The sequence below is a fragment of the Haliaeetus albicilla genome, chromosome 9, assembly GCF_947461875.1.
Source record: "Haliaeetus albicilla chromosome 9, bHalAlb1.1, whole genome shotgun sequence".
NCBI classification, from domain to species: domain Eukaryota; kingdom Metazoa; phylum Chordata; class Aves; order Accipitriformes; family Accipitridae; genus Haliaeetus; species Haliaeetus albicilla.
Window position 1 is genome coordinate 56743 of NC_091491.1, and position 26733 is coordinate 83475.

At 43.2% G+C, this 26733-nt stretch overlaps 1 protein-coding gene and 1 long non-coding RNA gene across 2 annotated transcripts in view; both read right to left on the reverse strand.

Annotated features, from left to right (window-relative positions):
• SMTNL2 (smoothelin like 2) overlaps positions 1-14967 on the reverse strand; it is a 20805-nt gene extending 5838 nt beyond the window's left edge. The window contains exons 1-6 of the mRNA XM_069790770.1: positions 14260-14967; positions 5153-5240; positions 4167-4406; positions 3399-3452; positions 1737-1812; positions 162-332 (exon numbers count right to left, since the gene is read on the reverse strand). Of these exons, the coding sequence (XP_069646871.1) occupies positions 162-332; positions 1737-1812; positions 3399-3452; positions 4167-4406; positions 5153-5240; positions 14260-14664 (1034 nt within the window). The 5' untranslated portion in view covers positions 14665-14967. The remainder of the gene's footprint in view (positions 1-161; positions 333-1736; positions 1813-3398; positions 3453-4166; positions 4407-5152; positions 5241-14259) is intronic.
• On the reverse strand, positions 8555-14248 carry LOC138686707 (uncharacterized). The gene is made up of 2 exons (XR_011326005.1): positions 12609-14248; positions 8555-11745 (listed from the first exon to the last, which is right to left on the reverse strand). It is a non-coding gene; the product is annotated as an uncharacterized lncRNA (long non-coding RNA).
• Positions 14968-26733: the final 11766 nt, after the last annotated feature.

Genomic DNA, 26733 nt, shown 5'->3' on the forward strand with positions numbered 1-26733 from the left:
AGACTGTGAAGTCAGTGAAGCTGTACGTGATCTCATATTGTCCCTTAGCTCAAAATCCTACATTGAGCGAGTCCTCCCACCCAGCTGTCCTCTGCTGGTAAAAATTGAGAAATTAGTTTCCCATGAACAAACCCATTCTGGAGACAAGGGGTGTGACATACTTTCCACCATCGTGTTCAAATTTATCGAAAAGTGCTTTCCTGGCCTGTGTTCCTGTAATCCGTGGGAGTGTCTGAGACCGCACGAGTTCTCGCCTCCTTTCAACTTGGCGATGTACAGTGGGAGGAGAGGAGTGAGAGCTGGAGGTCACATCACAGTAACTGTCAGTGGCACTGGAGAAACATAACGTGAGAAGTATATGGTTAAACAAAAAAGTAACTCTCTGCAGTGCCAGAAGTCAGCATAAAGGTCCAACCATTGCCTACTCTAAACCTCCCAAACCAGCCATTTCAAGAGGACCTGAATGAGTCAAAAGCAATTTAAGTAAAAGTCAAAGTTTTATTGACAGACAACAGCACTTAAGTATAGAAGAGTCTAAGGTACTTTTACAAATGAGACATAGCTGGACAAGTCACAAATGCTTTGTAGCACTGAGTAGAACAGCAAATAAATGCCTTTAAGAAAAAAGGAAAAAAAAGAACGAAAAAAAAAGTTGTGGCCACACAAGAGCACTAAATCCCTTTAATTTCCAACTTTGGGGTTCCTGGAGGGTAAGTCACATTTTAAAAATGGAACTTGAGTAATTCAGGAAGTACTTTTGAAATTTTTACTTATAGTACACAGAATCCTGAGCTCATGTCAGTGTTGCTTCACTGATCGCAAGCTGGTAATGTGATCGAGAAATATAGGATTATATTCTAATTTGTCTTTATTTGAACCATGAACCACTTCATCAGCATTAATGAAGTAAGCCACACATCGCATTTGGAAATGTTCCCCATGACAGAGATGGGGAAACTGAGGCAAGGAGCAACGACATCAATGTCACACATTAATTTCTGGTACAGATGGAGGTCAGATCTGGCAGCAAGTTCTCTAGGGTGCTCAGTGTATCCTGATTCAAATACCGAAGTGCTGATGTTGGAACTAACTCAGAAGAAATGTTATGCCAAATTTGGGATAATTTTCAAGGCAGATGCAAGCCCAATTTAAGAGATTTAAATTGGCTGCCGTCCCATTTTTCTTGATGGATATTTTGCATGCTGAGGATGCCTGGATATGCCAGTAGTAATTGTGATACCATGTAATCCTATACTAAGCAACTGCAACTCCAAGTTAATCAAGAATGTGTAGTAGTCCTCAGTCCTCAGCAAGGCATTTATCTACAAACTAAATTCTAGGCTAGCCAAACTAAGGATATTTGATGGCAGTCATATGTTGGTTTCCAAAAATAAGCCCAAGGTACAAATTTCAACACAGCTGAGTATTTTTAAGTGTTTTCAAAGGGCCTGACAACTTGCTCCTCCTAACAAAAATCCACCGCTGACACTGAGAGTTTTACTGACTAACACTGTAAGAATGCTGAAATCCACAACTAGGTCTGCTTTAAACTGCTCTAGAAAAGATCTTTATCCCTTCCCATCTCTCTTCCAGCTAGTCCTCAGGAAAGCTCACAACCTTTAACGGCTTAAAATACAGCATCTGGGACTCACCCGTTCTCCAAGCCAGCAGAACGCCTGTCCCTTGAGACTATATTGACCACAATGGCCTAACAAAATGTCAAGAAAAATGCATACCTTTCACCAGTTTTGGTTCCACTACTCGTCCCAGAGCTCACAGTTGAGACAGACTTAGTGACAGAAGTGGTATTCTCTGTATAAAAGCAGGAAAAACAAGATACATCAAGGCAGAACTTCTTTTATCTCCTTTCCTCATACATTTTCAAACCACTTCCTGACAGATAACCACACATTGATTTTTACTCACCACAGTGAAAAGCTGCAGGCCTCTGTCTAACTTCCAGTATGAGCTAACAAGCCAGGGAGGGATTTTCCCCAGGGGTTCAATCCCTCTGCAAAACTGTTGCACTGCAGCGAGGATGGTGTAAACATACCAGAAAGGGCCGAAAGAGATTGCCTTTGATAAAACTGCATTGGGAAGGTTGGATCATTTCAGGCCCTTGTGCAGACCTCAGCGGAGGGCACACTGCCACGGACATTTCAGTGAAAGGAAGAAACGGTGCTACAGCTCAGCTTGCAACAGTCATTCTGGCAGACATAAGGAGTCCTGGGAAAGCTGCCATGACTGAGAGCATAATTTAAATTACCCATTTCCACCAGGAAATGTTTTAGTTTGTAAAGTAGAACAGACTCCAAAAGTTGCAAAGGTGGCTTAAAACCAACTTTGCATCTTCCTCCCCGCACCCCTGAGGTTCTACCTTTTGTGCTTTTCGTCTTAGAGCCCAGCTCTGGACTCCAGCTATGCTCTGTAAATGTGGAACAACGGAGTGGCTTGCCCTGTTTTAACACACTAAAGCCAAAACTTGTTGCATAAGCCAGCAACTCATTCATTGAAGGCTCCTTCTATACACAAAGAAGAAAGTCTGGCATCTTAGAAGCAATCCAACCTGATCACTGTCCAAAACACACTCTGAAAATGCTGAACTCTCCCCACTGCTTATAGACAGGATCCACATCAATTAGACTTCTCACGTAAAACACCCTAGTAAATGCCAGCATACAGATGTGACGAATTTGGGACCACAAACAATTGCCAGTTATTTGTGAAAATCTCAGAGGTTTTAAGCTGAGGAGTGTGATCCCTATTCTGGAAGAGCAACATCTTTGCTAAACTGATACTTGAGACCACTATGAAATGCCAGTACATTGTGTAGACAGTAACGGCTTGGTGACATCAATCAGAAGTACTTTTCACGGAGCTTGACTCATCTATTTCGACTGACATAAAAAATCCTTAAGGCATTTTTTCCTTTGACACATTCATATATGAAGGAGACTACTTTACTGCTATTCTGCTCAAAGAAACTTGCTTCAACATTCATGTGGTGGGCCCACCACTTTCCAACTGCTGTTACCTTGCATTCAGTCACAGTTTTCACTTGGTCAGCTGAAATCTTCACCACTCAAACTGTCTGTTCTGCCACGCTTTTCTGGCACCTATTGTTTCCATTGCAGAGATTGCCTAACAGCACACATGTACACCACTGTGCAAATAAGGATAAGTACCCCTCGATTTGAACTGATTGAGAATCTGATACAGCGGAACAAGCTTCTATGATACCTGGGAAACTGAATCTGCATACAGTCTTGTTAGCAATTCTAATATTACTGTGTACCTACTACTCGGAACTACATGCTCAGATCTGAATCCCCCAGACATGAAGCATGGAATCCCTCTCAATTTGTGTTGCATAAGGACATGCTGATAGGAACACTCACCTCCAGTGGCAGATGAACCCATTGTTCTCACCGTACTTGAATTCCAGGCCTTCACTGAAACAGCAGAAAAGACGACAAAGGAAGGCTTTGCTACATTCTTAGCTTGAGATAAAAGTTGAACGAATAATCTGCAAATAACCCCTATCTCTTGCTGGCAATTCCATCTGGTCTGTCTCCGTAATTTCTGACCCATATATATAGTCCGACGTATAAGTGTCACTATCACTAAACGTATATGAAATACAGCTCAAAGATTAATGACTTCAATATGAACGAAATGAGATTTTTTTTTTAAACTTAATTTAGATATAAATAAGATTCTGCAATCACTCTGACTTGTGTATATGTGTCAGTCTGCTGACTGTCATTCCTCCCTCCAAATGACCGTTGAACCCATTAGCCAAATATCTGCCTAACTTCTCAAGGGGCCTTAGGTCTCAAAACACTAAAAACTCCCGCAAATTTCATTAAAATAGCTGCCCATATTGAAGAGATACTCTTTCAGCAACTGTGCTAGAAGATAGGCTGCACTATAAACTCAACTGTATTAGGCAGCAAAAATTCTCAGCAGATGTGACATTATAGCCTAAAGCTCCACCTAGCAGCCACAAAATTCTAAATCAGAGTGTCCCACCATGGGATATGTAGCCATAGAAGTGAGGTTTCATAATTACCACTAGGTCACAGAACAATCCCTGTAGCACCAGCTTCCTGAAGTAAAGAAATGGGACACAGCTTCAGCAAACAAATTATTTTTGTCTCTTTTACCTGACTGGTTGGGAGTTTTCAATGCCATCGCATTTTTGCTCTTGCTCTGTCCCAGCAAGCCAGCAGACACATTAGTTGTTCCTGTTGAACAGATGGTCTCTCCTGAAAACTTCTCTGATATCCTGGTTACTGCAGTAACGGGAAGGTGGGGCATCTGTAGGGTGACTGCAGGGGCATGGGCTTCAGGGGAAGAGTCTGACGTATGAGAAGAGGTCAGTTCATGGGAGGCTTTTGCCTGACCTAGTAAATAAAAAGGAGAGAGTAAGTAAATTTATTTGCAGATTTGTACCAAAGTTACAAACCAATTTCCATGCAAAAACTTTATTTTACAAGTCATTTGAATTATTCCACCTGTGGGACACTATACCATTTACAGCACACCGAAGAAACAATCCTAGTGTAAGTGATCCTTACAGCGATCACACCTGTCCTACATGAATCTCAGCAAGAGCAACTTCTTCAGATTGTTAATCCACTAGCATCTGCATTTGGCAGGCTCCTCCTCTTCCTCTGTGCCGCCCCCAGCCCCCCAGTCTCCTGCCATGGGTTAGGAGTCAGAATTCTTGTTCTTTTTATGGTTCTATCAAATGCTGTGTGCCTCAGTTTTCTCTAAAATGGAGATAGTAAGCCCTTCCTCCACTGAAGGATGATGGAAGCAGACAGGTAATTTGCAAAATGTTTCAGGATGCAAGGCTACAATGGCACCCAGATTAGCAGGCCTTATTATCACTAGTGCCCCAAGATAATGTGACAGTAATAGTCTCTAATTTATGAAACACCATAGTGCATGCTTAACAATAAAGTTGAAGTTTAAAAGTTAAACTCCTAATTAGGAAATAAAGTTAATGGTATCAGTGCCAGAGTACAATATCCGTGCTGAAACCATAGCAAGATTCTAATGCTTCCAACATGTGAGAGCTGCTCTATGACTGCCAGGATCAGGTATTTTACAAGTAGTGCTATTTCATTTCATGCCCTGTTCCTACCTGATGAAGACTGATGCCCATTTTCAATGATGGAAGAACTAAAAACTCTTCTAAACTCAGGTTTGTGGTGGTCGCCCAGGTCTACACTCTGTCAGAACAGACAACAGACACGACAGCTAAATTTCAAACAGCAGCAAAAGTTAGTAGAATATCCAGAAACATCCGCCAAGAACAGGTCTTCCTTGTGCTAGTGACCGCAACACAAGGCGGCAACAATTATCTAACCCAAGAGCCAAAGCTGCAAACTGAGCACTGGCAATGCAGGACCTGTATCAATCTTCACATACTTGTCCTCGCAGGCCTCATGCACCTAGGAGGGGTCTTCCACTTCTGTTAGATAAAACGTATCCCCATCCACTGTGAAGGTGATAAACAGAAGACTCTGCACAATAATGGAGAGGTTGACTGAGATTGCATAAAACGCTTAATGCTCTGCAGTTTTTTTCTGTTTGCTGCAGAAAAAATAACATTCTGATAACGTATTGCAAAAGCACTACGTAAAGTAAGTATGATCCTAGAACTTTACAGCTGCATTATAACCTGCAGCTTCTGTAAGAACAGTTTTTTCTGGGAAAAGCACCAATTTTTTGCATAATGTTTGCCAATATAATTCCAGAAAAATCAGCCAAGCATTTTTTTGGTGGGTGTCCTGGTTTCAGCTGGGATGTAGTTAACTGTCTTCCTAGTAGCTGGTACAGTGCTATGTTTTGAGTTCAGTATGTGAAGAATGTTGATAACACTGATGTTTTCAGCTGTTGCTCAGTAGTGTTTAGACTACAGTCAAGGATTTTTCAGCTTCTCATGCCCAGCCAGGGCACCTGACCCAAACTGGCCAACAGTGTATTCCATACCATGTGACGTCCCATCTAGTTTAGGAACTGGGAAGTGGGGGGGGGAGGGATTCGCCGCTTGGGGACTGGCTGGGTGTCGGTCGGTGGGTGGTGAGCAATTGCCCTGCGCATCATTTGTACATTTCAATCCTTTTATTACTACTGTTGTCATTTTATTAGTGTTATCATTATCATTATTAGTCTCTTCTTTTCTGTTCTATTAAATCGTTCTTATCTCAACCCAGGAATTTTACTTCTTTTCCTGATTTTCTCCCCCATCCCACTGGATGGGGGGGAGTGAGTGAGCGGCTGCGTGGTGCTTAGTTGCTGGCTGGGGTTAAACCACGACAGTGGGGTTTTTTTTTTTTTTTTTGGTTGGTTCATGCGTATGTGGGTGTGCAAAAAATCACGAGGAACTATGTGATTTTTGGCTGCAGGAACTAAAGCAAGAAGAAACTGCTTCACAGACACCGATTACTTCAATTAAAAAACGTAGCTTCCAAGAAGCAGCAGTAGAATGAAATCCCCCAACACAGAGTCCACGAAAAAGTTTTAATTGATTCTAGGCAGATATCTAACTACCAGATTGGCCAAAAATTTTATGAATAAAATAAAGAAAAAATTTTTTTTAAAAGACAGACAGACAGAAAGACTGAGGATAGATACTGAAGAAGAATTTATACTGCAGGCAAGTATAAAAATAACAGAACATAACAGAAAAGGAAAGAGGCAGGGTGTATATATGTAGTAACAATTTGTCTCTGCTTTTCATACACAGAGCAAACTGGTAGTTTGATTTTACTTATTTATTCCATAGCTTCATCACAAATTAGAATAATTTACTTATAGAGTGCAAAAATATATCTCATGTAAAATACAGAAACCATATGATCAATTAAAGATAAATCAACAAAAATAGTTTCTTGGAACTTGTCTGCTGTTTATCATGCACATGTTTACACTCATCCAAACTTAATTAAGAACACCAGCCAACAATGTTAACGCACCTTGGAGATTTTGAGATTTTTTCAAAGCGTTCAATCTTGTTAGATGCTGCAGAGTGCACAGACTGGTGCAATATCCCATGACTTGAGATACTAGAACTTTCTTATTACCTCAAGTACAAATCCCAGTCAACTCCTGGTAACCATGGTCTGAGATCTTGCTAAGAATTTGTTAACTAGTACAGTAAAGCAGCCTAAACAGAATTTTGTCATACAGCTGTGGGCTGAGATTCTGATCCTCTTAAGTGTCAACCTCCAACTGATTTCAATGGAACACAGGTGTATGTAGCAGAATTTGAGTTACGTGCCTACACTACTGTGCTGGTTTTGGCTGGGCTAGAGTTCGTTTTCTTCACAGTAGCTAGTATGGGGCTGTGTTTTGGATTTTGTGCTGGAAATGGTGTTAATAACACAGGGATGTTTTCGTTACTGCTGAGCAGTGCTTACACAGAGCCAAGGCCTTTTCTGCCTCTTACCCCACCATCGAGCAGGCTGGGGGGGGCACAAGGAGTTGGGAGGGGACACAGCCAGGACAGCTGACCCCAACTGACCCGAGGGATATTCCAGACCATAAATAAGTCATGCTCAGCATGTAAAGCTGGGGGAAGAAGAAGGAGAGGAGGGGATGTTTCCGAGTGATAGCGTTTGTCTTCCCACGTCACCCGCCATTACACTGACGGAGCCCTGCTTTCCTGGAGATGGCCGAACACCTGCCTGCCTGTAGGAAGCGGTGAATGAATTCCTTGGTTTGCTTTGCTTGCATGCGCAGCTTTTGCTCTACCTAATAACCTGTCTTTATCTTAACCCATGAGTTTTCTCACTTTTACTCTTCTGATTCTCTCCCCCATCCCACCAGGGGGAGAGTGAACGAGCAGCTGTGTGGGGCTTAGGTGCCGGCTGGGGTTAAACCACAACTACTAAAGTAAAGGAAAATCCTTCTCTTGACTTTAAGATTGGGCCCTACATTCTCAGATCACAATTGGTGTCCAGGCTTTTCAAGACCACAGCATAATTTGGAAAAACCATTAAGGTGTGATACAACCCTATTAGCCTGACTTTAAGATGAGGACCTACTGCCTTGTAAGCAAGTGTCTTACAAAGATGTATTACAATAGAACACAGAAAGGAATGGTAGCAAGACACTGAGATACTGTGAACTGTCTTTAAGGCTCAGCTTGGATGGTGTATTTTATTATATTGGGTTGTATACTGTTGTTTAAGCTGGGGTCAGATTCTCATGTCAATTTTTTCTATGCGAGGTGAGGAAAAGCAATAGGATCACCTGGATAGGATTTTCAAACAAAACAAAGTTCAGAAGAGGACTGGAGGACTGGAGACTTCCTGAAAATGTGGAAGATGTATTCTAAGAAAAGAAGACTTTTAAAGGTTTCTCAGCCAGAAGCTTTCATTTAATTCTCTTGCCTAGTTTCCAAGTGAATTATCTTCCTGGGGTTATATATGCATTTACATGCTCCGCGAAATAAGAGCACAGTCATTACATGATAAGCCAAGACATTTCTTAGTCTGTTTACCACTAAAATGCATGAGAGGCTGGTTTTGTTTAAAAAAAAACCAAACCAACAAAAAAAGCACCCAACAACAACCACCATTCAAAAAACCAACCACACACAACACCAGTTTTACCAGTGTTGCTTATAGCCCTGTTAACAGGACTGACAGATTTCCACTGATGCTCAATAAAGGCTTCAGGTGCACCTAAGGCAGCTGGGAGTCAGAATGTCCATTCCACAACTAGGTTAGCCTGCCTAGACTGCAAGTTCTACAAATCAAATCTGTAATGAATTCAGTACATCTACAAATCAAACCTGTAATGAAGTTCAGTACATCAATCCAAACAAGAACTTTTGCTTCATTTTAATTTTCCTCTTTCTTATTTAAAAAGAAAGGAAAATAAACTAGATTGGGGAAGTTGGAACATTCAGAACTTCCCACTCTCCCAGCATCTAAAACTTTCTTACAAGCAAAAGCACTGCAATTCAGCTATCTAGGCTCCACTGATTTTTGTGGGATCTTTCGCATTCAGAGGCTTCATTACAAACAGGTTTTCAGAAGAGCTCACATCCAACAAAGCTGCACTCTTTAGTTACTCAGCTTAGGCCCAAAAGGAGTCATGAGTTCTTTTGCAAAGCTGCTCTACAAAACTTTTTTCACAACACATCACCAGAAGAACAACTTCTTTAAAATAACATTTGTCTCTCGATCAAAAATATTTTTCATTTTTATACCATCTGCTATCCCCACAGAGAATGCTTCCATATGCACACACAGTCTGACTTACTGCCACTAAACTGGATCTGTGTCATTTTATCCAGATCCTTTAATTTGTAAAAATAAAATTATTTTCAAACTTTTATATTTGTCAAGAAGAAGGTACTACGCATGAGTATATTCAGTTATGACTAACTGCCAGGCTTAACTTGAGAAAAGCACACAAATATTAATTATACAAACCACAGAGAATCAGGGGTTCAGAACTTTTATTGCTGTATTTAGTGTAATTGAGATCCTAGTCAACAATTATTGCCCATATCCAGAACTGAAATATAAAGCACAGCTAATGCAGCTCCCTAGAAGGTACCCGTGGCATACAGTGAGAACTGTTTAGCCATTCATGTCAGCCATTATGACCTGAATGTGTCAAATGCCTATTTAGACTGCAAACATGAATCTAATTTATAAGCTGTGGGGGTCAAAGCGAGTGAAACAGTCAAATGAGGTGGTCATTGCAAAGATCATGTAGCATCCTACACACTGAACTGGCTTCCTAATGCAGTGACAGGTGCTGCATTAATTTATTTTATGCAAACCTGATTACGACATTTTGGCTAACAGTGCTGGGGAAGAAACTGATACCAGGCTGGAGGACTGGGAAGGCCCATGTGCTGATAAAACATTGGAGGATCTGGGATCAGATTTTACCATACATTTAGTAGTGTTGGGCTAAAGTACTTTAAAATCCACTTTGTTTGGAGATGCCAAGCTTCTGACAAATCCATGTGTGCAACAATACTTCTTCTGTCAATGCTGGCTACATAGATTGTAAATAGCAGAGGGACAGGTACCTGTATCTGTGCTTAATAATGATAAGTGCTCATTTGTACAACTCACATAATAATAAGATGATGAGGAACTGGTGAAGTTGAAGAAAAGAAAGTTAACACTAATGTTTTCCATGTCTTACTCAGGCTTGCTCTTAGAACTCATCTCTCTGTAGCTCAGAAGTCTCCATGTAATGTAGGGTGGTAACACTTTCCATAGTTGTAGGGCTGCTGGAATTCCTCCTTCACTACAAAGAAGTTAGACCTTGGAGATCCATAACTGGAAACTGCTATAAAACAGGCAAATATCGTAACCCAGTAGTGAAAATCCCACGCATCTAGAAAAAGTAAGCACCAGATCATGAGATTTTTATTTCCTTTCTGAGCCTCTAAAGTGCACGTCTGTTACGTCTTCAAGCTTTTTGTCCGCAACAAGGTCAAACTGTAGAAGAATGACAGACAAATGAGATTCCTTTCTCTCAAATGAGAGATCTCAGTCATCCAAAGCCTTTCATAAAAGCACCAATTATCAAAAGGGTCATGACAAAAATAATTGGATCTAGAAATGCCATTTATCTGTGAGAAGCATGCATGCTGGATGAAATTGATGCTTCACTTTGGTGAACAGCAAAACCACCACTGCCTTCCGCAAGGCAAGATTTGACACTCTGTTCCTTGCATATAAAGAGATCATTGATACATCAGAAGTGGGGAATCATGAAATGTGTGAGGAAATGCAAACAAGGCTGCTAGATGCCAGCAAGAACCACGCCACATTTACCCCTTAATTCTTGTACTAGAAAGCCATCGTCGGTCACATAACACAAGTATTCTCTAGCAGTAACTGACCCTGCAGCTTGGAGAAAAAGCCTTGAACACCGTGAGCATATTAGGAAAGCTTTTGCACATGGAGTAATAACTGAAGAAAAACAGTAGCAGCACTTTTCACAGAACCTTTTCTGGAGCAAGGCTAGATAAAAATGGACAGCAAGGAACAATTCTACCTTGGCAACTTCAGCAGATGCCCATGGCTATGTCACAGCAAATTAAAACAAAACAAACAACAACAAAAAATCTAGATAAGGATCAAGGCAACCTTGGAATGCCACCATTCCAAAAGGACACTTGCAGGAAGTGTAAGAGAATAATATAAGGAAATGGACCTACCGGACTTCCTTTATCAAATACAGGAGTTGAGATTGTTTAGAATCACTAGTATGTAATGCCAGGTGACTGCTGGATCACTTCATCTCCCTGCCTGTATAGCCCAGGTCATTATGTCTCATGCAGTTACTCCCAGGCTGACTAACTGTTGGGTGCCATCAGGTCACAACAGAGAGATACCAATGGGTAATATTTGTTTAGATCTTCCCAGGTGGTCATAGCCAGCTATTCAACTCTCTGCTGCTTTGACCACTGCAGGCCCATTCTCTGCAGCGGTCTGTCCAGCAGTCTGTCCCCATCGCACAGAAACTCTTCTGTATAAAACCAGAACACCCTTACAGTTTTTTCAGTCCTCCCTGTTCACAAAGGCATCATGCTCAACCACAAACACTATGGAAAGATCATAAGTGATAAAACTCCTGCCAACATATAAGACCTGATGAACAAGAAGGTCAAAACTCTTCCTTTCTAACAATCACAGGCAGGTAGGAGAGAGACCTCAGTGACTGCAAAGGATGACAAACAGCAACAAACTGCTCAGTGAGGGATAAATCCTCCATAGTGCAGCTATGGCTCCAAGATCCCGCTTTAAAATTAACTCTTCCAACATACCCTATTTTCACCTTTGCGAAAGCAGCTCTCAGATTCTGGCCTGGTTAGATAGCCAAATTAAAGTTTGGCATCAAAATACCAGAAAGACTCGCCTCCAAATCACAGTGGCTAATGGCCATTTAAAATGCCAACTGAATCAGCACTTAGACTGTTTTATACCAGATTTCAAGAACAGCACAGCAGAGATTGACTGAAGATTAGAATTAAAAGGAGATCTGTGTCCTTACTTCTGAACTATGCTTGGAACTCCCTAGCTTCACTTTTTTCAATCAAATTACCTGGAAAAATAATCTAGCAATATTAGAAAATAATGGTTCAGACACTGAAGATGCTCAGAATCTCCAGTATCCAACCTGCAAAAGATAGTCTTAACTCTTATCACAAGTATTTTGCTAGAAATGTTGAAGGCAACAGAACCCAGCCTTTTCTTGGCATAAACACTACACCAACCACACAGTAAAAAGGAACTCAACCAATAAATCTTTTCAGGAGCAAAAGAGCACATCTTGATTTGCTGCTATCTCCAGGTCAGTATTATTTGCTCTTCATATGTCATAGAAGTATTTACTAAGGCTAGAAGTGTCACCAATTTTATCACAGGTACTCATTTACCTGAAAATATACACAGTGTCATTTATGATACTCTGTCTCAAGTGCTTTGGTCACATAACCAGAAATTGCAAGCAACTGAGGGAACACTTTCCTCATTACAGAGAATCTGGGTGACCAGCACAGTGACCAAGGCTCTTCAGCCATTTGAGCACAGCCACATCAGAGCCTTACCCACAAAATCATGTTTTCACTGCATGCATTTGGTGCGTGTAGCTGCAGCTGCATCTCCCGTGGTTCTTGGTACTGAAATTCCTTGTCGGTCAACTATGCTAGCTTGGGAACTAGTTGTCCAACCTTCCAGGGAAAATTGTTGGGAGGGCACTGAAGAACTATCAGTACTTAAGTGATCTTCCCTGAACCCTCAAAGCAAAGCAGGAAGGTTCCAATCCAAACAAAAGCTCATTCTGTGCTTTAATGCAGACCGATACCTAAAGCTGGATATTGCCATAACCTCGACGTAAGACTTTTCACAGAGCATGAAGTACACACTACAACGTAGGCAGTGATGATGGAGCAGGTGAGATGGTGTGAGGAACCACACCCCCTTGTCCCTTCCATGTTGCTCAGCTCACTTCTGTTCCTTGCAATACAAACAAGTGTGGGTGGCTCCATGGAGCAAAAAGGAACAGATCTGAAAGTTGTGTGTATGCTGCTTACCTTTGTCACGTGGGGGGAAAAGGCAGCAGTTGCCACGACTATGTTGGAACAATGCATCAGGCAGCAGCTTTACCTTTTCACTTGCCCAGCTGTGGGAAGCCCTATTCCCCCATTCTTGAGTTAGTAGGAATGAAAAGGGCTGGAATGCAATGCAGACGCTTTGTTCAATCCCACCAATTTAACTTTCACTGAATTTAATTTCCAAGCTTTTATTTTCCATCCCCAAAGTCTGGATAGACCACAGACCAGCTTTTCATGCTCCAACAGTCTTAAAGGCCCCTTAAGACGTGGATTAATCAAGATTACACAAAATAAGCTGTCATCTGTGAAAGACAAGTCTCTAGTGTCGCACAGTTTTACATGACTGAATCATGGTGTACTGTCTGGCTGCCACCTCCTGGTGCCAAGGATTGTACAGGAGCTCTCAACTCTTTCCATAGAGCTGGACGCATAGAAAAAGTATTACACAAAATATCTCAGGGCGAGGTGAGCTTCCCACTAACTGGGGTTTCCATACACCAAGTTACAATGCTCCACTAGGCTGCAGAAAGAGTTTTATCACTGGGAGGAACGTGTGCGTTTGTGCTAGTTTAGGTCATGGTGACCATGACAGCTTGTGCGAGGCCCGCCTCGCAAGGATGAGCTGCAGCAGTGCGGGACAGTGGTTGTGCAGCAAAACTGTCTCACTGAAGGATGCTAAGTCACTATCTTAGGAAAACACGTTACTGCCTGCTATATGCTGAGCTGTTCTCCTTTGTAAGCTTGCCAACTGGCAAACAGCACTCCTGGCACACAGATCCCCCTGAATTGAGTCCAGAAAGGATACACAGATATTCACATACACACGTATATTGATAGCTGAGACTGCCTCAGCTTCTCTTCTTACTTCTAACCACAGTGAACTTGACAGGTTGCTACCACTCTAACCAAGATCCCAGTCTGACCAAGCAGTGCGAGAATCAGGAACATCTCTAGGTGGTGTCAGGGCCAAGACCATTTCTCAGAGCACCTCCCAAAAGCCCATTGACCCTGCACTGCAAAAGAGGAGCCCCGTGTCCCTAAACGCGCCCCCATGCCAGCGCAGAACCTGGCAGCGCCCGTGAAGCATCTGCTCACGCACCCTCTCGGCCCTCCCTCCCGCCGCCTCCCTGCCTGCGGCCAGCGCTTACCTGGCTCCGGCCGGCGACCGCCAGCTTGGCGCGGCCGGAGAACCCGCCGCCGGCCGAACCCTGCCCCGGAGAGCCGGGCCCCGCGGCCGGGGGACTCCCCGCCGCCTCGTCCGCCCACTCCTGCGGCAGCCCCGCCGACCGGCCGAGGGCCTCCACCTGCCGAGACAGGCGCTCCAGCTGCGCCCGCAGGCGCCGGTTCTCCTGCTGCAGCTCAGAGACGGTGTGTGCCAGGGGGCTGGCGAGGCGGAGCACCTCCTCCACCTGCCGGCCTACCCCTTGCTTGAACACCTGGATGTCCACTTGGATCTCCTGGACGGCGCCCCGCAGCGTGTCCTCGTAGCGCCCCAGGGCCTCGCAGACCGTCTGCGCCTCCCGGCTGCTCAGATCTTCCATCTCGCTGGCCATGGTGTCCGCGGACCGCAGGCTGCGCGGGGCGGCGGGGGGGCTCGGGAGCCGCTAGCTGCAGGCGCCCGGCCGCCTCCTCTCCTCCCTCGGAGGGCGCCCGCTGCCTCCCGGCGGCCCTAAGCGCGGCCCCCGCGCTGGCCGGCGCCCGCTGCCGCCGGGCCGCGGGCCTCCCTCATGGTGCCACGGAAGAGCCCCGCAGAGCCCGCGCCGCGCCTAGGGCCGGCGGGGGGGCGGCTGCGCCTCGGCAGCGGGGCACGGAGGGAGGGAAGGCGGGCAGGAGCGGCGCGGCTGCCCGGGCGGCCCCGCTCGGCGTACGCTTCTTCAAAGGGGCAGATGTAATTTCAGGAGGCAACGGTGGGAGAGGGAGGGAGAAGGGGCGGGCGCTGGCTTGTTCGCAGCTGCCCTGGGCTGGGGAGGCCCGTGAGGGCCGGGCGGGGCGGGCTGCGGGCGGGGCGGCGGGAGCGAGACGGCGCGAAGCGGGCCGCGGCGCCGGTGCGGGGAAGGGAGAGGAAGGAGTGGGAGATGGGGGTCGGGGCGGAATACGGGAGAGACAGAGTGAGGCGAGGAGGAGTAAGTATCTGGTTTTTCCCGGGCTGCTTGGACGATGATGCCAAAGTAAGCGCTGCTTATCTCTTCCGGGGGGAGCACCGAGGCAAGGGGAGAGGAGAGCTGTCTCTGGGAGAACAGGGACAGAAATGCACATGCATGTGCCTTTAGACACGCATGCTGAAGGCTCACATGTCCCTTCATGCAGAGAAACCTGTACAAACACACACACACCCCATACTCGCTCTCATGCTCAAGAGTTTCCCACTGTGGGCTGTAATTTGATGGGCGTTAATACTAAGCTGCCAAATCATCCAGCAGATCCAACGTGTGTGCATGCGGGATGAGATACACGTTTCTGTCAAACTAGCCAGAGCCGCGATGGGGAATGCTTTCGGGTTCATTCTTTATTGCCTACTGCAGCACAAGACAATACCTCGTGCATAAAGCCTCACAGGAAAAGGAAAGATATTTTAAGCAAATTTAGACCATCAGAGTTAGCCTATATGTGTTCGGTACTTCATGTCAGGTAGCTACAGCTTTTTTGGTGTCATACAAGATTTACCATATTACTGAATCATTGCCTCTTTCTGTCAGGAACGCTGCATTCACATGCAAAACTAATTCACTTACACACATGTTTACGAGCATGCCTAGACTCCCAGATGTTTGCAGAACACTACAGAGATAATCCCTGCAGGTCTGTGTCAGAACCCTCCAGGAGTGAAGCAGGACAAAGATGCACACTAATTTAAAGCTTTCTGCATTGTAAAATTTTTGTGGGTACAAACTTAGGCTCCTCTGTGGACATCTGTATGTGTGTGTATTTGTAGGTAATACTTATTTATCTAAGCTATTGATAACTTTAAATACCAACTTATCTCTTCCTTTTTTCCAGCACCACTGTATGCATTCCTTTTCCTTGCCTTCCCCTTCTCTTACCCCAAGCTCTTTTGTAGGACCTATTTTACAGCATTGAAACACTGCTGTAGAAAAATGGCTGTCTTGCAAGATAATGACTGCTTTCTTACAGAAAGGAGTCATCGTTTAACAGTTGCCAACAGTTGTTCTCTTAACACTATTTGCAGCAGCAAATAGCTGAGCCTGTAAATCTAGAATGAACAGGGAAAGTTGGAGAAACTCTGCCTCAACTTTTAACCCCACCTTCACGTTGCAAAGGGTTTAAGTCAGTATGTGTAAAACCCTATAGAGCAGTAATAACAGAAATCAATTATCACTTGCTCATAGGTCATGTCTTAACATATACAAACTTATCTAACAATAACATATATGTATGTGTGTGTGAATATTAAAGTTGACAGCTCACAGCAATCAGCTATTAGCTAATGGTACTAATACTGTCATTCTTTGGAAAATATTCTTCCCTCCATGGTAAAGATTTCCATTTTTACATTATTTTTTAATTACTAAGGAAAGCTTACACTTTTTCACAGAGTATTAATCTAGTTGAAAATTCAGTTTTCTGACAAAAGGTGTTTTGAAAGAAAATTTTCAACCCACTCTCCGCAGGGTCTAGCAGAGCCAAGAAAAACAAATTCTTTTGTTGTTTCCAGACTCAGTGACCATAGAACAATCATAAAAACCTAGCATTTTCAAAACTGCCTCTCGTTCATGCATTTAGAACAATTTACAGTACAGGTTAGGATACCAACAATTCGGATGCTTCCTAATCTCACAGCAAATTTAAGTACAACTTTCACTCTGTCTGTCTCTCTGCCCTGCCACAAATGAGGAATTGGCTTCATACTTCATTAGTCTAAAACCATACCCGCCTTTCTGTTCCCATTTGAAATCTCCTTTGGACCTCTTGCAGCTGGACACAGCATGGGAATACATTAAGTCTCCAAAAGCCTCTCAAAACAGATAGTATTGTAAGTAAACACCAGAAGCAAAGCCCAAACCAAATGATACAATTCAAAGATGGAAAGACGACACTCAGATTCTCAGAGCTTAAATTTACCTAAGAGATTTTGACGCCCAAATCACGCTAGGAATTTGATGTTCAGCTCTCCTTCACTCTCTGTCTCAGTACCTGATGCTCTTTTTCTTCAGTAAAATCCTATCAGGAAATAAGATTTTTTTTTGAAGTACAAGCAGTTAATGATCTCTTTTCAGGTATGAGCCACAGCCCGAAAACCAAGATCAACGAGTGTTTTTCTGTTCATGGGGTCTCAATAGTTCCCTAAGAGCTCATGTTTACCACTTTTTAGAATCAATCTGGAGTACTAGAAAGAAAGAAAAACTGTCCTAGAACAGCAGCGACATGCCATTTCATTAAAACAAACTCTGTTTGCTTTCCTCCATTTCTCCAAATAAGGCTTCTTGACATTTGTCATGTGGCATGTGGGAAACCTAGACAAGGACTAAACAATTCTCAAAATCCCACTTGGCAAAATCTCCGGGCAGGAGAAGAGGAAACACCCAGGAAAACCTGACTAGTGATAACCCTGTCAATATTCTGTTAGCAATGGTCCAAATACTACAGTAATACAACAGTCTGAACAATTTCTGTAGCAATATCACATTTTTTTCCTAAGGGCCTTATGGCATTTCTAGAGTACCTAATCTACCCTGCAAGCAAACCAGCATCCATGGAACATATTACATTCCACAGCCTATCTCAAATAGCCAGTTTAGCTGCCTTTAGCGTGGAAAACACTCATTGAAAAAATGGTATGGCCAGGCCCCAAACTAAGGAAAAAACAAAAATGTTTCAGTCCAGAACAAAATACACTCAATTTACATATCAAGGAGTTTTGAGTTTGTCTTTAAATAAATGCCAGCCCAACATGCTCACCACAGGATTTGATAAACAAGTTTGAGTTCTTTTCATCTGGTGCCCCACCAGGAATGATAATGTACAACAGGCTACAAGATGCCCATTTTGTCTTCTGTGTAAATCCACTGCTTTCAGTGATCCTGGTCAGGAACTAAGGACTAGAGCAATAGGAGTCACTGATCCTTGTGCAAGTATGAATAATCCTTTTGAAAACTGATCTGCGCCCAGTAGAACACCTAGGGTATGCAACAGTTGCATGATCATTTTCCCAGTGTTGCCCAGGGAAGTTCACCATATCTGCATTTTTAAGCAGAGAATAGAAACACTTCCACAAGTCTATTAAGATTCCTGCAAAGATGGGAACGGGGAAGAGGAAGAAAGAAAAGAAAGTAGTCTGTCTCATTTGACAGGAAATAACACTGTATTACATAATCTATTAAATGTTCCAAGCTTTATTTCACATTAAAGCTCAATAACGATGTTTTTATGTGTGTTTATGTTTTTGTAAAAACCTGTGTAGCTGTTCTGGCAGATCTGCACTGATCCATTGCCTTAATTTTTTTTCCCCAGTGGTTCAAATCTCTGACATCAACACTAGTGCTCTAGTACAATGATACTAGACTAAAATAGTTTAATTTGCAGTGCTAAGCTCTAAATTGTTTTCCCTGTGGTTTGAGAGTGAAAATTTGGCACATAAAACAGGCCGTAAGATCATCCAAATTAAACTTCATCCAAACAATTGAACCCACTCCTTTAAACACAGTAAGCAAATTTATATCCAAGCATTTGGATTTACATCATCTCGGATTATCTGCTAGCATATATAGAACATGATAAAACAGGTGATTACTCAATCACTGGCATAAAATGGACCTAAAATAAGTATGAGCCAATATAGATTGGCAAGTTCTGCATGATCCAGAGGTTCCCTTCAATGTGTAGACTTGAACTTCAGATTTGTGAAAAAGTTGTTTTCTTTTAGTCTTGGGTGTTCACAGATTACTTCCACTGCATAGTAAACTGCTTTTCATGATATTTTAATAGCACTGTGGTATTACAAATACATGCGTAACTAGTATCATTTTGCCAGGATGCATTTAAGGAGTATGCTGAAATACGTATTTCGGTGGCAAATGGTGACAATAATATAACGGCCACGTACATTGGGGGTGCTTTCTTTTGAGATTTAATGGGTCACTTCTTAAATATGCATGAAGTAGTAAAGCTCTATTGAATTCAGTGCAAGGAGAATAAGCTACATTGGATGAGGGTCTCACTACATCTTTATAAATCACTGAGGGAATTTTTTAATGCTCTGGATCTGATCTAGACATTCACTTGGTGTAAACATCTGGAAGATACTTGTATTTTATGTTGGTATGAGAGGAGTTTCCAGCTATCTCTTTCAAGGTTTCTGAAAGTTTTAAGGCTTTTAAAAACTGACATCCTTCCCATCTTGTTAGCCTCCGCCTCCTACCTATCTCTCTCTTACTATTTTCAGGAAGTGGGAAGCTCAATTGGTTGGGATGGAATTTCCTTTCAGTTCTTCCCTGCCAGGCACAAGGCTGGGAACAGAATAAAAGCTCAGGCTCAGCAACTGCTGTCTTTGTTTTCATTGTGAGCAGAGCAGGATGATGAAGAGTTCAAAATGAGGCTTTCAGCTCGTCACAAATCTTCTCAGGCTGTGGGACTGTTTTCCCTCACAAGATTTACATCGGTTTAAGCACTGACATCATATTACTTATCTCCCTTCGAACAGGCTGAGATTCCACACAGCACCTTCTTCCACTCCTTCCCTTTAACCTCTGGAATCAGCATTTGCTGCAGTCCTTTCCAGTTCTGTTCTATGGCACCCTCAGTGGTTGTCAGTGTTAAGCCATAGTCTTCAATCCCCACCTTGCAGATAATGTTTGCCTTATGGGACCTTCTGAGATTACTCCTTCCACACGACATTCTACAGTTAAAGCCCAGGCCAGCTGAGGAGAGAAGAGCGGTGGCTTGCAGTGAGTTACACACTCAGCATTGTTGCCCAAAGGCCAGCACAGTTAAAGGGACACAGGTGGAACTGCATCTGTGCTGAGCAGTAGCCAGAGAAAGTGAGCCTTTTAAGCAGGTCTTTAACTTGAAGGAGCCCAACTGAAAGGCATCCTGTCTCTGGATGCAGCCATCGCCTGCTGCCTGCTGCAAGACATTAGCATACACACGCGTGGTCCTGTTACACAATCTGATGTATGACACCTCATAGGATAGGACCCAGAAATGCTTGAGCTGTCTGCCTTTTCTCCAAGGGGCTCTATGCACACAGATGCTAGCATACCTCCATGGAGCTCCCTCTAAGAAGTCTGTGGCAATGCTGCACACAGCAACTGCCTCTGATTTTCTCTTGGTTCTCCCCTCTAGTTGCAGAAGAATTTGCGCAAAGCTAGTTTGTTCCTTCCAGCATGGACCATGTTCTCTGTGCAGGTGCACCACTGTGATTATAACTGGAGTAACTCCAGTGACTCCCGTTTACTCAGGTTACTGCAAGTTGGCCCTGAGATGAAGCACAGCTCTTACTGCCTCCTCCTCCTAACATAATCTTTAAGGATATAAATTACAACTGTGTCCACTGTGACTACTGCACTAGAGGGTAATCAGGTTTAGCACAGTAATATGGGCGACTTCAACTCATGGGTTCTTATGCCTGTTACCAGTCTAGCTGCAAAGGTCTGACACAGGTTCTGTTTACCTCTGGTGTAAATCTGGACTAATTCTATGTGCTCAGTGGAATTAAGGTTGTATAAAGCTGAATGAGAAGAGAATCAGCATGTAGGTATTGAAGGCGGTAGACAGATGTCCCCTTCAGGATTTTGCTATTTCAGTAGTAGGGGATATCACCTCCAGCTTTTTATCAATCACCTGCAACAATGCGGCAAACTCGAGCGCAGAAAAAGAAGTCTTTCTGCTACCTAGGACAGATATTCTATCATTACACTTCAACGCTATGTGAAGAACAGAGGTCTGTTCATGGCTTGAAAATAGGACTTGGGAGGCAGAACTAGTCGTCTCTGGCACATTTTCTTTGCATGACTTTGAGGAAATCATTTCACCTCAGGCTTTATTTTCCCCTTCTGTTAACTTAGATTATTGACACCATTTTGGCATTTACCAATACTTGTGAGTGTTCCTTAACTAACAGGGCAAATGAGGAATCATAGAATCATTTAGGTTGGAAAGGAACTTTAAGATCATCAAGTCCAATCGTTAACCTAACACTGCCAAGTCCACCACTAAACCATGTCCCTAAGCACTGCATCTACACATCCTTTAAATACCTCCAGGGATGGTGACTCCACCACTTCCCTGGGCAGCCTGCTCCAATGCTTGACAGCCCTTTCAGTGAAGAAATTTTTCCTAATATCCATTCTAAACCTCCCTTGGCGCAACTTGAGGACGTTTCCTCCTTTCCTATTGCTTGTTACTTGGGAGAAGAGACCGACACCCCCCTCACTACAACCTCCTTTCAAGAATTATCTATTTACACCAGTGTATTAACCAGTGGCATATACAGAGTTAATTTTTTTGTGTGCATTCTGCTGTGAATTATATCAGAGTGAGGATTTATTCCACTCTGTAGATATTTAATTCTCTTTGACACGGGCCCTGTAACTTAGTTCTGTACCACAGTAAAGATAATGGCTTAGTCTGCAATTGATTTACACAGAGACGCTTCTGAGAGTGGTCAGTGTCTTACAAAAACCCTGACGCGATAAACTGTAACACAAGGTAGCCACTCAGTAAAATTCAAGCCAAATATAGTTTCTGCCTTTCTGAAATATTTTGAGGGGAAGGAAAGAAGCGGAGGACTGTCATACTAAGAGCCTCTACCTTCCATGTTTTTATAAAACCTGTGGGTCACTGCAGTTGTTTTTCACCTGTACAGCTGCATCTGAAGGCCTGTAAGGCTGGAGAGATTAAATGCATTGCAATTGTAAGAGCAGAAAGACACCTAAAGACAGCATGACCTGGATTCCATCTTTCAGTTCCTAGAAAACCCTGAATTTTGGCAATGACATTACGTAATATAAGTTAGGAGTATCATTTTCCTAAACTGAAATATTTACACAACACATAGCATTAATGTAGTTATATCACTGCTCATTTTACTCATAAGGGTAGAGCTTATTCCTTTTACCGAAAAGGATTCAACTCCTATGACAGAAGCACCATTTAGAGGCCCTTCTGTTTTGCACTAAAACCCAAGACAGTCAATTCAACTACTCTCACAACTCCAACACCAGAAGCCACGCCTGGATTTACCTCTGCTGACACAGTCACCATGAACACGATACCTTAATTACAGCAGGTTGCCACATACCTAGAAAGTTTAAAGTTAGTCTGTCCTGCAGGCAGAATTCTACAACGTCCCTACAGCAAACTGCTCTCTTCATGGAATTTTTACAGAAATCCCTACTGTACTTCCCTTAATCAGAAAATGCTTGGCAGCTTCCTACAATCTCTAGTCATGTAGAATATAAAAATACATGATTTAGATGCTTTGGCCCAGAAGCAAAAGTTCTTATCTCCCTTCCCAAAGGCAAAAAAAAATTAATCAGACACCAAAACATGCAAGGCCCAACCCCACAAGGTGCTGAGCACATTCTGAAACATGCTGAAATATCCAACCTGTTCTACTCAAGACAACACATTTGTCCCTCCTCTTTTTAATATTACTATTTACTTAGCTGTATGATGATAGCACAAGGGAAACTCAGTCATGGGCCAGAACTCCATTTGTGTTAGTGCTAAACAAACAGCACTGTGACCTCAACACTGCCAAATTTTGCCTCAGAAATGCTATCATACACAATGTGAAGAGCAGAGTCATTCACCCAGATGCTAAGCATGGTCTGCGTAGGGCCAGTAAAAGGTATCCACCGCTGTCACAGATATGGAAGTTCACGCAAATTCTACTCTGGGCATAACCATTGCAGCTAAGATGCTTCTCTTGCCTTTCACTTCTCCGAGCAACTTGGCACAATGGCATCTTTTTCCATTGGCTTTGGTAGGGCCCACCAATAAATGACAGTAGCAGTTGCTAGGAGGCTCGGCTCACCCTGAAGTTCAGGATAACTGAGCAGAGCTTCTCATCAGGCACATTTAACATTCTTTCCAGGCCAGCTCAGTTCACTGGAGGTAGCATCCTACAAACTACTGCAGTATCCTTATGCTCAGAACTTTCAGTTATTTCCAGTACTGAAGAGGCCACTTCCTCCTTGACCAGATGATGGAAAGTTCTGCATTCTTGCACACTGAGCAGATAAATATCTGCTTGCATGGTACCTTCTGGATTTCTGAAAAGTGTCTGGTTTGCAAATGGCATAGCCCGTTTCACAAGTGCCACTGGCACACAAGGTCCCAATGCCGTCTTCGAAAGAACAGTCCCCAGACTAAGTCATTATGCCAGTCTGTGTCAGCTGGATCCTGCAGTGAGACCCAAAAGGGCAAAAGCACATGCTTCAGCTTTTCCATATTAGGTCTTTATTTTTCAAAAGCAATGCTCTGAACTTAAGAGCTAAGCAGCCAGTCTGGTACTCGCAGGAAACAATTTATTCCTTGCTTATTCAATGAAGCATGGAACAGAAATGTTATATCTTGCATGGTCCTTAATCAGGGAAAGTTTGCAGTGGAAGAACACCCTCACTGGCTTTTTTGTCTTTATACTTTTTACTCCTGCAATACACTCTTTCTCTCAGAACTGCTTTATGCTTTGGAGTGAAGCATAACAATGCAACATGTTTCTGTTGCTTTTTCTGAGTTCAAATAGCACCCCCAGAGTGTGCCATATGCCACTACACATAAAATGGTATAACTTTTTAAGGTAGGAAAGCCACAGTCTGCCGGCTTTGAGGCTACACTGTTCATGCTGTAGCTGGTATGTGGATAGAAGACCCACATGTCTGAAGCTGCTAACTAGACACCTCTCCCCAGCCTCAAACTCACAACAAAGCTTTAAAAAAACCCTGGCGAGACAAGGCGAATCTTAGTTTCTACCATCTTTGACCTACTTACGACATGGTCAAAAGAGCCTTTACATCACTGAGCGTATCACCTGACAGAGTCTCATCAAGGTAGAGAACCTGAGAGGGGCTTAAACCAGCCCTCACATCAGACCTTCTTTAAACATTGAAATAACCCATTTCCAGATCCGGACTTGCAACTAGACTACTGGGCCCAAGCAAAACATTATTTCTAAGCTTCACTTTCCTTCCCCAAGTAGCCTCAGAAAGACCTTGTAAGTAAGAGCATAAAGCTGCCATTGAAGAATTGACTTCAATCAGGTATTACTACAGCAAGCAACTGCTAGGGATTTATCAAGGCATACACAATTACAGTCAGATACTCTGGCTTCCAGGGTTTACTAGTAAGCCCTTCATCATTTTTTTTATAACGGTTAAATCACTGTGGACAAGACAATGACAACTAAGTACTTACAGTACTGTGTCATTTTGCATTTTACAACATATTTTACAATATGTGAGAGATTAATTATGAAAACAGTGAGGTCACTAGCTTTGTCAGACTCGAAGACCCTGCAAGCTTAGAATAAGCCAGTTGAACCCCGGGCAGAACTGCCCTCCTCATCGTTACACACATCAGCACCTTAAGGACGGTAAAGTTTTCCAGGAGAGGCAGAAGCCAGACTGCCAATTTCATTGGCTATAATACATCACATCACTGGAGTATTGCCATTCCCCAGGAAACAGCAGCATCATTTATTCACTCCTCACTAACAAGCCATGACTCTGCCTGACATCAACATGCTGTGAGCCATGTCCTAGACAGGTGGGTGGCTACCGCTGCTTTGGTGACTGAAGCTCTCCTTCATCCACACATTTGCCACAGATGGATGGGTAAGCCAAAGTAAAAATAACATAAGGAGAGACATGCCACATTGCCAGGCAGCATTAGCAAAAGGGCATGGACAACCAATGCTGTCCCTAGGAATTGTGAGGCTGAGGCACCTCAACAGCAGAAGTTAGCTGTCCCAAAATACTCTTCTTTGCTGGGACAAGTTATGTATTGACACCACGAGCTCCCCCCCCGCTCCCATGCCAACTCTGCTTATTTGTGTGATAACACAAATCCTCACATACTAGTGCATACATATGTCATCAATGGTTTTTTCTCCAGTGTCTTTCATGAATGAGGATCTTAATGGAGGGAGACCAGAGTCCTCATCCCTACAAAGTCCCCATCTATGAAAATTTCCTAATCTTGGCTGCCTTCTCTCTTTCTCATTCTAGTGGAGCTGTTCCTGATTTACTCCACTGCAGCATGTAAGCAAGAAGAATCAAGCCTGCTGTTCAAGTCAGAAAGAGCAAGCCTGGTCTCCCACAATGCATAATCTCCTCACTTCAGCCAGAGCAGAGAGGGGGAGGATCAGGCCTTATGGATATAAGAATGTTGCCGCTTATCCCATCTTCTATTGGGCAGGTTTGTTTTCAGAGTTGCTGCGACTGGGGATGGTGCAGGGCCATATTCAGGGCTAACAAGAAGGCTCGTTCCATGAATAAAGAATGACCTGAGATAAGCAAACCAGCAGTAGAATAAAAAGCCCAGGATCACTCCACAGCCTCTAAGGACAAAACTGTGTCTTTGTTATGCTAGAGGTGAATCCAGTTGCATCAGAATTCATCAGTCCCAGGAGAGAAGCATTGAGATAAGAATGCAGTGAATCCACAGTGGAAAAATGTTCCTGGTAGGGGTGATCTCTCCTTACACTGTATCTACTACTCCCCAGCTAGCCACAGGGAGGGAAGGAGTGACTTCTTCCATTTTCAAATTCAACACTGTCCTGATAGCCCCTGTTGTTACCGCCTCCATACCCGAGTGCCTTGGTTGCTATGAAAAAGGTATATGCTTATCAACAGGTAATGAGTAGTCACTGAATTCAATGAACACTGGAAGAGCATGAGCTTAAGCAGTTGGACTGATCTTTGCAGGGCAGGGGATTGTCTTACAGTTTAAATTCTTTAAGGTCAAAGTGACTAGGCAATGGGGTAAAACCTTGCAAAAATGCGTGAGTACTGAAAATAACTGTGGAACTGTTCATTTCTCCTCCCTTTATTTGCCAGAGGATACTAAATTGGAATTACTACCCCGATATCGAGTTATTTTTTGGTATCCATCTAAACCTTCCTGGGTATGATGTGATTTGACCCAAATAGGAGACAGGCTCAAGAGGAAAGCCAGACATGCAAAACTGTGTGGCTGTTCTTGCTTGCTCTGATAAATATAATGGTTGGAGATAGGGTAGCTTTTCTGAAAACATGACTGGATTTACCATGCTATCAGATGTTTGCTAAAGAGAAATACGCTCTTATTCAATGGTGTTGTAATAAAGCATGTAAATTAACACAGTGTTTTGGAACTATGCAGATTTGTACCAGCCGAACATTTGGCCTGTGGCCCACATAACAAGCAGGGATAGGGCAAAGCTGTGCATTATAAGTAGCCCATGGGATCAACATCTCCCTTTCCCAACACACATGCTATTTTTACCTTTCCTTTTTGGCTTCCTTCCCAACTGGAAAAGCAAAATTGAGACACTAATGAAAACAATGAGACACGATATATTGATTCAAAGATTCCAAGTGCTCCTGGCCCATTTGCATCTTCCATGTTCTTTTTGGTCATCAAAATGCCTTTGAAATAAGGAGGAGCTTAAAGGCATGAGGAAA